The sequence below is a fragment of the Mobula hypostoma genome, chromosome 1, assembly GCF_963921235.1.
Source record: "Mobula hypostoma chromosome 1, sMobHyp1.1, whole genome shotgun sequence".
Classification (NCBI taxonomy): domain Eukaryota; kingdom Metazoa; phylum Chordata; class Chondrichthyes; order Myliobatiformes; family Myliobatidae; genus Mobula; species Mobula hypostoma.
Window position 1 is genome coordinate 78,618,248 of NC_086097.1, and position 14,129 is coordinate 78,632,376.

At 39.6% G+C, this 14,129-nt stretch overlaps 1 protein-coding gene across 3 annotated transcripts in view; it reads right to left on the reverse strand.

Moving 5' to 3' along the window:
• Positions 1-14,129, reverse strand: part of fsip1 (fibrous sheath interacting protein 1) — a 413,443-nt gene that overhangs the window by 348,173 nt on the left and 51,141 nt on the right. For all 3 annotated transcript variants that reach the window (XR_010018372.1, XM_063051206.1, XM_063051194.1), the window contains exons 8-9: positions 10,754-10,890; positions 5,304-5,405 (exon numbers count right to left, since the gene is read on the reverse strand). Coding sequence is in view for 2 of the 3 variants with exons in the window: in XM_063051206.1 (XP_062907276.1) it covers positions 5,304-5,405; positions 10,754-10,890 (239 nt within the window). In the remaining variant the exon portion in view is untranslated. The remainder of the gene's footprint in view (positions 1-5,303; positions 5,406-10,753; positions 10,891-14,129) is intronic.

Sequence of the window (14,129 nt, forward strand, 5' to 3'; positions counted from 1 at the left end):
CATACCATAGGGAGTATACTCACCATCTCCCTCCCGTCCTCTGTAAATTGGTGCCACAACCTCTGGCTGCTCACCCTCCCTCTAGAGAATCTTCTGCAGCTGCTCGCAGACATCCTGGACCCTAGCACCTGGGATACCATCCTGGTGTCTTTTGCATGGACAAAGAATCTCCTATCTATCTCCCTAACTGTAGTCTCTTATTGCAATTGCTCTTTCCTGCTGGGCCTCAGAGCCAGCCACAGTGCCACTAGCCCGGCTGATGCTGCTGTGCCCTGATAAGTCCACCCCCAGCAGTATCCAGAGGGTTGCTGAGGGGAACTCTGCCTTGACTACTTACTCCCTTTATTTCTCCTAGTGGTCACCCATCTACTATCTGAAGCCTGCACTCTGGGTGTGATAATTAAGCTTCTTTACAAGAAAGTAAACTTTAAGCTGCATGTAATAGCAATTCAATAGTCATAGAATCTAGATTTGTCCTAGAAAATCCTTCGAGAAATATTGAAAAATATAAATATTAGAACAAATAAACAACAATATCATTTTTCTTAAAAGCATTATGAACACAATCAATTCTGTAGAACAGTACTGGATTCATTTCCTTCAGCTTCCTGTTATCTACTACCAGCACCATAAGCTGCGATTTAGTATTTACAGCAATAGGCTCTTCATCAATGCCAATTAAAGCAATTGTATCTGTCATGTTCTAATAAAATGTGGTTTGAAGTGTTGACAGGATTTTAAGTAAGATAATTATAAATCAATGCCAGATGAGAATCAGTACTATGTTCATTAAGATAAATCATTTTAGTTCCCTAGCATTGTTACATTCTAAAATGCAGTGAAGTGGTGAGCCACATAAAACTCTTCTCAGGTTAATTTCAATGATTTTTCACTTTGTGGAGGCTGAGTTGGGAATGGAGAAGGGGAAATTAATCCAATTAATGGATCACACAGTCCGTGAGCATTCTCCGGTTGTACAAGTCATGGCAATTTATATATACTCAGTGATAGCAGCACAAGCTTTACAATGTACAAACGTACTGGTATCACTTCTGTACCAATCCCACACAAGAAGTCACATTGCCATTCTTCTGACTTCACCTTCCCTGCCATGTCACGTGCCTGTGTTTGGTACATGGTAGTCTCATGGCCAAAGTATCACTTTGTTCAATGAAAGCCTTGGTTACCATTCTGATGGGCCAATTCCCACATTCCTCACTGCAGCCTTCTTGTATTTCTTATGCTGTTACACAAACCAGCTCTGACTTATTTGATGGGGTAGAAATATACTTTTATCTAACACTATGCTTTCATAATATAATTTTAAGTTAATATTATAAACTGGGGATGTCCAAATATCTGTGCTATAAGATCCTTCAAAAAGGTTAGAGCTCAACACAGCAGTCACATTGCATGTTATTGATGCTTTAAATCCATTCCTTCTACAAATTGGTGATGTGCAAAAATTCTTTAGTTTAATGAACATCCTGAACATTCTTACTGAATAGCCCATCACCTCACATACCATATGAGGACACGCATGACAGCTCCCTCAACCCTCTTCCCCTACACAGTTCATACCAACTTTCTCTTCTGTCCATAACCACTTTCATAAGACTATAAGACATAGGAGGAGAATTAGGCCATTCAGTCCATCAAGTCTGCTCTACCATTCCATTATGGCTGATTTATTATCCCCATCAACCCCATCCTCTTGTCTTCTCCCCATAATCTTTGACACCTTGACTAATCAAGAACCTAACTTCTGCTTTAAATCTACCCAGAGACCTGGCCTCCACAGACATCTGTGGCAATGAGTTCCAAAGATTCATTACCCTCTAGTTAAAGGAATTCCTTCTCACCTCTGTTCTAAATAGATGTCCCTCTATTCTGAGGCTGTGACCTCTAGTCCTAGAATCCCCCACTAAAGGAAACATCCTCTCACTATCCACTTTATCTTGGCCTTTCAATATTCAGTATGTTTCATGAGATCCCACCTCATTCTTCTAAACTCCAGCAAGTACAAGCCCAGAGCTGTCAAACTCTCCTCATACTTTGTACATTAATCTTTTCATTCCCAGAATAATCCTTATACACCTCCTCTGGACCTTCTCGAATGCCAGCACATCTTTTCGTAGATAAGGAGCCCAAACCGTTCACAGTACTGCAGTCTGACCACGGCCTTATAAAGCCTCAGCATTACATCCTTGCTCTTATATTGTAGTCCTCTCAAAATGAATGCTAACATTGCACTTGCCTTACTTACCACCTACTCAACCTGCAAATTAACCTTCAGGGAACCCTGCACAAGGACCCCAGGTCCCTTTGCACCTCTGATTTTTGAATTTTCTCCTCATTTACAAAATAATCTATGCCTTTATTCCTTCTATCAAAGTACACTTCCCTACATAGTATTCCATCTGCCACTTCTTTGCCTATTCTCCCAATCTGTCTAAATCCTTCTGCAGAATCCTGCTTCCTCAATGCTACCTGTCCCTCCACCTATCTTTGTATCGCCCACAATCTTGCCACAAAGCCACTTTCTCTCTCCTACCCATCATATTCACATAATCACCAATTTTCACAAAGTCAAAAGATTGCATTAAAAAATGTATACAAGATTATTAACCAAAAGATATAATGTTAAAACATGGAGCCAATCAAAGGCATATTTCCATCTCAACAAAGCAAGTCCTAGCTTGCATAGCTTAGTTAACAGGTACACTGCAGTTCTTATAAAGTTAATGCTATTTTCACTGGAGTCCACAGAATTTTAGCAGAATTACAATCTTTGTAGAAATGTATAATGTTATTCGGGTCCTGATCAGCATATGGGCATACAGAACTACAGAAAGTAAGATATATTGTAAAGACTAGGTTGCCATATGCATAAATTCCAAATTGTTTCCTCAGGTACAGTAGGCTGTGGACCAGGTAAATAGAGCAAGAAGCATTGACACAAGTAGCTCCAGATGTAAATGGATAAAAATGAACAAATATGATGCTGGAGGAACTCAGCTGGTCAGACAGTACCTGTGGAGGAAATAGATAGTTGTTTTGGATTGAGCCCATCCTATGGACTGAAAAGATAGAAGGAAGATTGCCAGTATAAAGATATAAAAAGGAAGAGATAGAGCAAGAGTGGGCAAGCCAAAATGGATCCAGGTGAGGAGGGGTGATAAGCAGATAGAGAAGGAGAGAGTGGAAATAGCAATTGAGGCTCAGAGGGGATAGATTGACAAAGCAAAGGGCTGCAGATGATAGATTTTGATAGCAAACTAAGGTGGAGCATGAAATCGAATAAATGAGGTAGCGTGGGCTAATCTGACCAGCAGGGGATGTGGAACCAATGAAAGGACCATGAGACAGAGAGACAGAGAGAACACAACCGACAGGCAGTCATGAAGTAAAACCACACTTGGTGAAGTACAGTTCTTCCTTATCCACTTGCTTGAGCTTAACCAAATGAGGAGACCAGTGGTGCCATGCCATATAACAGCAATCAATCAATAATGCTGGGTTATAGCTCAAACATGACTTCTTAAAGACCTCCCATCGTTGACTATATTTTTTCTTTACGTTAATGTTTGGATAATAGTTTGTACAATATACAGTACAACTGTTTGTGCTTATTACAAAATAAGATCTGCATTTTTTTCTTAATATAATTGCCAGTTTTTCTGCTAAGCATCATTAAGTTAAATTGTTTAAAAGTTATTGCATTTTAGATCTCTGATGCACTTCCCTCTTTAAATAAAATTAGAAAATTAACAATATTCCCGAATTCAGGCTGCATCAGTAGAAGGAGCCCATTAAATAGTTTGTGCAATACCCCAATTAGCAGCTTTCTCTGTCTGATGAAATACCCTTTAAACTATTCTATGACTGTTATTTTTATAACTAAATTTATATCCCAGTCTTCCATGCTTCATCCAGTGCTGAATGTGACTTTTTGGCTTAATGAGTGAGCTAATTACTACAAATTCTCTTGTTCTTTCCCTATAATCTTTCAGATATCTCCTGTTCAAATATTCAACCACTGGACTGCTGATATGGCAGCAGAAGAGAAAGACCAAATGTGAAAGCAACAATTTGCTGTGGTGGTATAAACCTGCACTAAAGGAATGTTAGAGATGGAAATCTGAAGTCAAAGCTGGAAATATTCTTCTAAAAAGATTTGTATACAGAGATTCAACGAACTTGACCTCTTGGAAGAGTCATGTTTCCACATGCAGAGTCTGAAATGTCAGATAGAGGCAGACACTCACATTCTAAGATAAAAGACCTCTTGTCCACATGATCAAATTAACGCAAAAAGATCAAAAGTGGCCTCTGTATTAGCTTCTAATCCCTCCCCAACTGTTACTGGATCAAAATGGTTTGTTTGCTAGAAGTATAGAACTATCTAATCCTGAGATAACACTTAAATTTATCTTTATGTCAGCTATATGATGCCAAGCATAGCAATCCAGGTACTACAACAAAGAGAGAGAAAAAAAATTATAAACCATAAAAAATATTCTTCCATCAATACCAGCTGGTGTACAACAAAATATTCATATAGGAATATATTAAACTGTCTGGCCTGCTGTTGCGAGAATACCCTTCATTCCTTAAGATTTTAAACATCTGTCATGGTTGGAACATTGTGGTTAGATTCTGCAATTACTACTATGACTTGCTTTAGGGTCCAAGAATACATCCCATCCCATCTTCCTAGTGAACACTACTTTCAGTGCTTTCTTTCTGCCTATCTTTAGTTTATCCATATTCTCCATTTCCCTTTATTTAAAGGTACAAAGTACCCATTCAGAAGTTGCAGCACAACATTCATTATGGCCCAACCTGGATGTTATCATTTAAACCTGTAACAGGAGTTGTGCTGCACTGTTTGAAAACCTAACTTTTTTGTCATGCAGAGATTGAAATCCATCTCTCAGCAGTTTGTCACACATCACTTTAGAATGATCATGATCTGAACATGAAACACCTCGCCTTGAGTTTAATTCTTTAGTTGATATAGTTGGCTAAAATTTTAATGAAGCCTGGAGCCAAGTGATCCTGCAAAACCCAACTTATGCTTCAGAAAGCAGGTTTTTAGTGAGTAAGAGCCAATAACACCATCATCAATACCCTCAAAAATTTTGTTGATGAACCTGTCTTGATTTTTATGACAATAACAAGTAAACATAATTACTTTGACAAGGTACCAGAAAACAGTACCTCTATAAAAACATAATACAACAAGCAATCAAGATTACTTTTGCCTTAGAGTGATGTAAATCTCTAAAAGCTGGTCTTACTTCATGGTTTGGTATCTCAGCATCAACATTCTTCAATAGTTCTGCTAATCTTCTTTTCTCATCATCAGTCAACAGCACTGGGTTCTTAGCTTCTTTTGCTAACTGAAAATATCAGTAAATAGCTATTATCAATAAAGGCTTGAAATAGAAAAAAATCATTATAAATAAGCCTGTTTTAAAAGTACACACAGAAGCACGTTAAATAAAAATTGATAGAAGTAATTAATGCACCATCAACAACAATTAGTCAAAGCCTGCAGCTAATAACATTGTGCACCTAACAATTCCACCTAGGAAGGATGTTGATATGTTTTGTAACGCCAAAAACTAAGCAAAAGAAAAACAAAGGAGCCAAGAGATGCGTATCTACCTTGTTTTACTTTAAACTAACCTATCCACCAAGCCACTTGTAGCTGGGTGGTACAGTGCAGATATAAATGCCTTATTCCATTCATTTTCAGGAATGACTGAAATTGTTCCACAACAAACTGTGGTCCTTTCTCACTGACTAAATGTTCTGAAACAACAGTCCTTGAGAAGAGGCTTCTCAATACATCAGCAGAATGTGAAGCTGTAGTGAAGGCCACTGGGAACATTCCTGCCCACTTTGTAGCTGCATCCACTACAGCCAAGAAATTTGTGCCCATGAATAGTCCAGCAAAATCCACATGAATCCCCTGCCAGGCAAAACAGGCCATCCCCAGGGATGGAGAGGCGCTGCACTTGGTATCTTCCGGGCACGTTAGCATCCCAAACAGTACATGGAAATCCATTCAATCTGTTGATCTATCCCAGGATACCAAGCAAAGCTTCAAGCCAACTCTTTCATTTTGACAATGCCTAGATGACCAGCATGTAGATCCTCTAACACTATAGCTCTCAGCTTGGATGGTATAACAATTCTCAATCCCCACACAAGGCAACCTCTGTCTAGGCAAGCTCATCTCAGCATTCGTAAAAATGAGGGAAAGGCAATTTCATCTGGACATTCCAGCCATTTTGTGTGGCCACGTAGACTTGAGACAGTGTGGGATCTTTTCTAGTTTCCCTTAGGATCATCTCTGCGCTGTAATAGATTAGATTAGATTCAACTTTATTGTCATTGTGCGATCATCTGACTAGAAATGAAAAGAACAGTGTTATTTACAAAATAACTGCGAATAAAAAGTAAGTGCTACAGCACACAAATATAAAAGTACTAAGACAGTATAGTATGGGTGAAATACTGCTCAGCGCTGTGATGTGAGGTTCAGCAGGGTCACAGCCTCAGGGAAGAAGCTCTTCCTGTGCCTGCTGGTGCGAGAGCAGAGGCTCCTGTAGCGCCTACTGGATGGGAGGAAAGTAAAAAGTCCATGGTTAGGATGAGATGCATCCTTTTTTTAAAAATTTTTTAATTCAATATTCAAACTTGATTACATAAAATAATATCTACCCTCACCCCTCCCCTAGATGCATCTTTGATAATGCTTTTCGCCCTGCCTAGGCAGCGTTTATGGTAAATGTCCTCAATGGTGGGCATTTGGGTGCCAATAATCCGCTGGGTAGTTTTCACCACACGCTGGAGTGGTTTGCGGTCCGATACGGGACAATTGCCATACCACACGGAGATGCAGTTGGTGAGCATGCTCTCAATAGTACAGCGGTAAAAGTCCATCAGTATCCTGGGACAGAGGTGAGCTTTCTTGATGCTCCGCAGGAAATAAAGGCACTGTTGCGCCTTTTTGATCAGGATAGAGGAGCTCAGGGACCAGGTGAGATCCTCGGAAATGTCAACACCAAGGAATCTGAAGCTTGATACACACTCCACTACAGCTCCATTGATGTAGATGGGGACGTGAGTGTGGCTCCTAGCATGCCTGAAGTCCACAATGATCCCCTTGGTCTTCTGGGTGTTAAGGCCATGTTTTTGTCAGCACACCATGCGGCCAGGTGCTGGACCTCATCCCTGTAGGCCGTCTCGTCATCCCCTCTGGTCAGGCCAACCACCGTGGTGTCGTCTGCAAACTTGATTATGGAGTTAGAACCATGTACAGGAACGCAGTATTGGTGAAAAGGGAGTACAGAAGAGGGCTCAGCACACAGCCTTGAGGCTTTCTATTTGCATTAGGGAGAATACATCAAGACGAGTATCCTCCTTGTAAATTTTTCAGTTATTTCTATTTCCAAGGCTAAAGAGGACAATCCATCAGCAGTTCCATGATTAGTCATCCTCTTGAATTTGATCTTGTAATTGTGTCCTCTAAGAAACAGAGCCCCTATTTGCATTTGTGCTGCTGCTGTTAGCAGAACATCTTTCTGCGGATTGAAAATGGACACTAGTGGCTGATGATCAGTAACAAGGGTAAACTCTCTCCCACAGAAGTACTGGTCGAAATGTTTTACACCCAAACCAGACTCAAGTCCTCTGTCAATCTGTGCATAATTTTTCTTTGCAACGATAAGGGAACATAATGCAAAAGCTATGGGGCGTTCACTTCCATCACTCATAACAGGTGACATGACTACACCTATACCATAAGGTGAGGCATCATGGGCAAGCTTCACTGGATGCACAAGGATTACACAAGTATCAATGGTGTGACCACAGTAAGCGATGCTTGATTTAAAGAATTCATACTTGTTGCATCGTGCTCTGAGCCCATAATCTTCTAAACTTTTTAACACTGTCTTGAGATTTTGACGATATTCCTTGTCATCCTTATGGGTAATAATGATGTCTTCCAGGTAACACTGAGAGCTTGGGCAGCCTAGCAACACTTGGTCCATGGCTTTCTGCCAGAGTCCAGGTGCAGATGCTACTCCAAATACAAGCCTACTGTAGCGATAAAGCCATTTGTAAGTGTTAATGGTGAGAAATTGTCCATTTCCATCAGCCTCAGCTAAGTCCACTTTGCTCAAGTATTTTCCCCCAAAGAAGTTTGCAAAGATTTCCTCTATCTGGGCAGGGGGTATTGATCTACTTTCAGTACTGGGTTGATAGTGACATTAAAATCATCACAAATCCTGACAGACCTGTCCTTATTGGCTGTTGTCCATGGGCTCCACTCAACCTCGGAAAGCATTCCTTCCGGCTCCATGTAACTTAGTTCACTGGCTACTTTACCACGGATGGTATAAGGAACCAAACAGTTATTAAAAACTTGTGTGTGGCATTTTCATTTAAGACTATTTCACCCTTTACATGTTTGAGTTTTCCAGTGCCACCCTTGAACACTGCCATGGCTTCATCCAGAATCTTTCTTTATTCACTTTCTGTTGACTCTATTACAGAGGATGTGGCATGCAAATTGAGGATAGATCTGCAATCATGTTGTAGTTGTCTCAGCCAATCATGGCCCCACAATGCTTACCACATAGAAGCCCAGTGTGGCTTTTTGGTTGTCGTATTTCACGGTTACAGGAGTTATCTTTTCTCCAGTATAAGTTCTTAGTTGGATATATGTAGCCTTCAGTTCAGTATCTTTGAAATGCCATTCAAAAGCATTTTGTGCAATGACTGAAACAGCCAAGCCAGTTTCCAATTCCATTTTAATTAATTTGCTGTTCATTTCTGGTAAGTCATATTACTTATCTCTTGCGAGTTTTCACATTATAAATTTCAAGGCTAGCAGTCCGATGTAACTCTCATCATTATCAGGTTTTTCCATCAACAGCACGCAGATTAATGCTCCATTTGAAACTGCAACTTGACATTTTATCTTTCTCTCTTCCCAATGCAGCCCATTTATTTTTAACTGCCCAACCTGTTCTTTGTACAGTATGTATCCTACTTCGTTACAGCTTCTGCAAGTTTCACCTTTAATCCTGCATTGGGCTGGTGTATGTGAGCCCCTGTCAAAATGGTCACACAATTTGTTCAGCCAGGCAGGTTTCTGTTCAGACCTTGCAATTTTATTCACGCTCACTTTCATTCCTGACTGCAACTCAATTGCATCTCCAGTTGTTGTTTCTATTGATACTCTGATTTTAACTGATCTTTTAAGTGTGAGTTGTGCTTCAGTTAGGAGTCATTCTTGAATGGTTTTTTGTAAGATTACACAAACTAAACGATCTCTCTGTGCATCATTAACCCCATCACTGATCTGACGATACTCAATTTACTTTGTTCAGCCACAAAAGTTGAAATGAACTTTCCTTCCTTTTAAATCAGTTTTTGAAACCTAAAGAGTTCTGCAATCAATAATGTTCCTGCATTACTTTCATATTATCAGCTCATTTCAGCTGGTTTGGTTGGAGCAATCAAACTTATAAGCAAACTGTATGCTCTTCCACCAATTGCACTCAGCAAAATTGGCACTCATTTCTCGTCAGCTATTCCATTTGCTTTAAAATACTGCTCAATTCATTTTTGTATACATAATCCAGTTATCTGTTATGGAATAGAATGCATCTATCTTTCCAATGTAGCCAACTATTTCTGCTTTTTTAAGAATATTATCATCATTTGGTACTCTGTTTATGAAACCATGAAATTCTTCTGTTTTCTGCCTTTTTTAAAAAATTGTACCTCTCTCTCTCTCCTCCCAAAGAAGAAAGCGTGTTGTACTTTTTTAAAACTCAAACTTCTTGCTACACTTCAACAGATAGGCAGTTGTCTTGGGTTCATTTTAAAACTTCCCCATCACCACTGTTATGCTTTTTAACTCCAAAAATTGATCAACAGAAAAACACAGGAGCCAGGAGATGCATGTCTACTTTGTTTTACTCCAGTGAGGCCTGCACATATGATGTGCTAGCATAATGACGTATGCCATTCACATATTTTTACATATAACCCATAATGAATTATGTAAATAACAAAAAAATCCTTAAACAATATACAGTCGGCTCTCTGTATCCACAGGTTCCGTATCCGCAGATTCAACCAATCGCGGATCGGGATCGGAAAAAAAACCGGAGGTTCTCTCTCCAGCACTCGTTTGAGCATTGTTCACCTCGCATCTCGTTCATTTGTCACTTGTGTTGTGAGCGAGAGGAAGGAGTTTAAGGCTAGTAGGGGATGACTGGCTAGCTACGTAAAGCGCTACAGCCTCAAGAACTTAAAGATCACGGGAGAATCGGCATCGGCTGATGCCGAGGCAGCATCAGCGTTCCCAGAAGAGCTACGATGGTCGCGTCTGTACTGAACATGTACAGACTTTTTTTTCTTGTCAATATTCCCTAAACAATACAGTATGACAACTATTTACATAGCATTTACATTGTAATAGGTAGTATAAGTAATCTAGAGATGATTTAAAGTATACGGAAGGATGTGTGTAGGTTATATGCAAACACTATGCCATTTTATATATGGGACTCGAGCATCTGTGGAAATTGGTATCCACGGTGGGGGGGGGGGTCCAAGAACCAAACCCCAGTGGATACGGAGGGCCAACTGTACTTACAATATTACTTAAATATTACTGAAATATTAAATACACAAGGAGTAGTGAAATGAACTTACATACCTCAATGTTCTTCTTAATAAAATCTTTAACTTTAATCTTATTTTGGGGAAGTATTTGGCTCCCATTTTCTTTGTTTTGGACATTTTTGGAGCAAGCTTCTGAAGGCAATTTAACTTCTTCAGCACAGCCCTGGTAAACTGACAAAATAAAGTGTTGGCACTTATTGAACAAACTGTTTTGACTCAATGCATAAAATATCACATCCTGCTCCAACCCTAATAAATGTGTAACCAATTTACTCAGATTGCTGTATAACTAATGTGCAGAACTAAAAGCTATTTTAAAATACTTTCAGCAACTTGTACTGTTGAAGATCATAGATTTTGTATAATATTTACAAAATAAATGTGGCCTCTGAAAATCTGACATATTCCATAAAATTTGAGGGTGCAACACTCTTATTTAGTACAATCTAAAAATCTATCAGGACTTCATATTGCTTTGATCTTGCAAAAAATGGCAAATCTCTGGAATTTTTTTTTACTCTGCAGGGTTGTGGAAGCTGGATCATTGGACATTTTTAAAAAGAGGGGTTGAATTATTTCTGAAAGTTCAGGGATTTGAGTGCTGCCACATTAGGGGAATTGAAACTACAATCATAATAAATGGCGGGACGAGCTTGAGAAGCCAGATGTCTACTCCACCTATTTTCTGTACTTTTAGAAACTAAACATATAGTAGATATAACTCCAGAAAAATAGTGATCCTAACCTCTAACAAATACAATAACAAAATTACAAACTGTATTCTCTTCATATATAAAAATATTTCAACCTGGGAAGTTTAAACATAGAACTGTAGAAAAGTTGGAGTAAGTTTTTAAAAATTTCTAAGGAGTAATGAAAGGTTAGAGATGGAAGAGATATGTGGTTGAGGGCAGGTTACTAAATGCAAAAGTTATGATTTTGAAAGGGATTGGCAACATGTCTGAGGTCTAAAATGGCTGCCTAAGAGTTATTTTGGGTACTCCTTTGGTCATACAGAAATGGTGACATGGTAGCAAAATGAGACAGAAGTAATCAGCAAGCAAAACAACATAGGGGAGAGAGAAAAGAAATTAATATTTCTGTATTATGACCTATTATAAGCTCTTACAATAAGTCATCAATTAGAAATATCAACATGCTCTTTTCCCCTCTTGGCACTACTAAGTATTTTCACCATTTCTCATTTTAATTTCAGATTCTAGCATATGCATTATTTTGCTTTGGCAAAGAAAAAAATTTTGTGAGAAAATGACAGAGCGGACCGCCCGACCCAATTTACATCAGTGGTGCACAAGTGGAACAGGTCAAAAGCTTCAAGTTCCTCAGGATCAATATCACAAATGACCTGACTTGGTCCAACCAAGCAGAGTTCACTGCCAAGAAGCCCCACCAGCGCCTTTACTTCCTGAGAAAACTAAAAAAATTTGGCCTGTCCCCTAAAACCCTCACTAATTTTTATAGATGCACCGTAGAAAGCATTCTTCTAGAGTGCATCACAACCTGGTATGGAAGTTGTCCTGTCCAAGACTGAAAGAAGCTGCAGAAGATCGTGAACATGGCGCAGCACATCACACAAACCAATCTTCTGTCCGTGGACTCACTTTACACCACACGCTGTCAGAGCAGTGCTGCCAGGATAATCAAGGACACCACCCACCCAGCCAACAGACTTTTTGTCCCTCTTCCCTCTGGGAGAAGGTTCAGGAGCTTGAAGACTCGTACGGCCAGATTTGGGAACAGCTTGTTTCCAACTGTGATAAGACTGCTGAGCGGATCCTGACCCGCATCTGGGCCGTACCCTCCAAATATCTGGACCTGCCGCTCGGTTTTTTTGCACTACCTTACTTTCCATTTTTCTATTTTCTATTTATGATTTATAATTTAAATTTTTAATATTTACTAATTTTAACTATTTTTAATATTTTTAATATTTAATATTTGTAATCCAGGGAGTGTGAAGCGCAGAATCAAATTTTGCTGTGATGATTGTACGTTCTAGTACCAATTGTTTGGCGACAATAAAGTATAAAGTAAAGAGCAAAATACGGATTCAGGGCTAGGGTTAGATAAGAAAGCAGGTGGAGATGAACACAAGGTCTCAATCCCATCTTAGAGGCTTTCATTGGCACAAAGAGTAAGTAACACAGAATCTTATTTATTTATTGGGATACAGAACGAAGTAGGCCCTTCGGTCCATTCAAGCAGTGCCACCCGGCAACTTCCGATTTAACCCTAGCCTAATCACAGGGCAATGGACAACGACCAATTATCGTACCAACTGGTATGTTTTTCGATACGTTGTGGGAGCAAACTGGAGCACCCGGAGGAAACCCACATGGTCATAGAGAGAACGTACAAATTCCTTTCAGACAGTGGCAAGAATCTGGGTTGCTGGCATTGTAAAGCATCGTGCTAACCACTACACTACTATATACAAAGTCCTGATTCTATAAGCAAGAAACTCAAAATTTGGTGCAGTGCTTGTATCAAGAAAGTAAATTGGGTTTCACAAATGAAGAAGCACCAGCCTGTAGCAACCCAAATCAAGAGTTTAATATATGAGATATGAATAAAACTGCAACATGACAGGAAGGCCATAACATAATTAGATGGTGAGTTCTACAGTTTTTCTCTCACCCTTAAGAAGGTTGAGTCTCAATTATAATTCAGTACTAACAACACAACTAAAATTAATATCTGGAAATCAATTATGAACTTAATAACAATTAAACATTATTAACAGCTACAAAGCACCCTTCCTAGTAAAGCGAATTAAATTATAAAAAAAACAGCAAGGCAGGGCGTGGCTTTTGACTGTTCCATGTGAGAACACTCAAGATCACAATGATAAACAGCATCCCCATTAAGAGTAAGGGTCTGCAGCTTGAGGACCTTAACGTCTGGAATTCAGGGAGAGGCATGGCCCCCCTTGCACTTTGTTCCAGCATGTTCCCACAAATAGAAAGAAAGCACAAACTGACTATTTCAGTAGGGACACACAAGAGACAACAAATACTGGAATCTGAAACAAAACAAAAGTTGCTGGAAGAGGTCTGTGGTTCAAGCAGCTCTAGGAAGGATATAGACATTTTGGGTCATGACCTTTCATCTGCACTGAAGGAGTAGGGAGGGAATAGCCAATACACGGGGATAAATGGGAAGGTTAGGGCAAGAGCTGGCAGGGGTTCATTAGGTCTAGGTGAGGAGGGTTTCATTGCAGATAGAGAGAGTCAGCACAGAGGGGGAAATGGAGGTAACCTCCTCTACTTGGTTACACCATCCACTTTCCTTTCTTAACTGATTTTGATTCCCTAACTTGTGCCTCTTGGTTACCTCTACTTATCACTTCTCAGCCTATGTCATTATCTGCACCTATCACTTGCCACCAC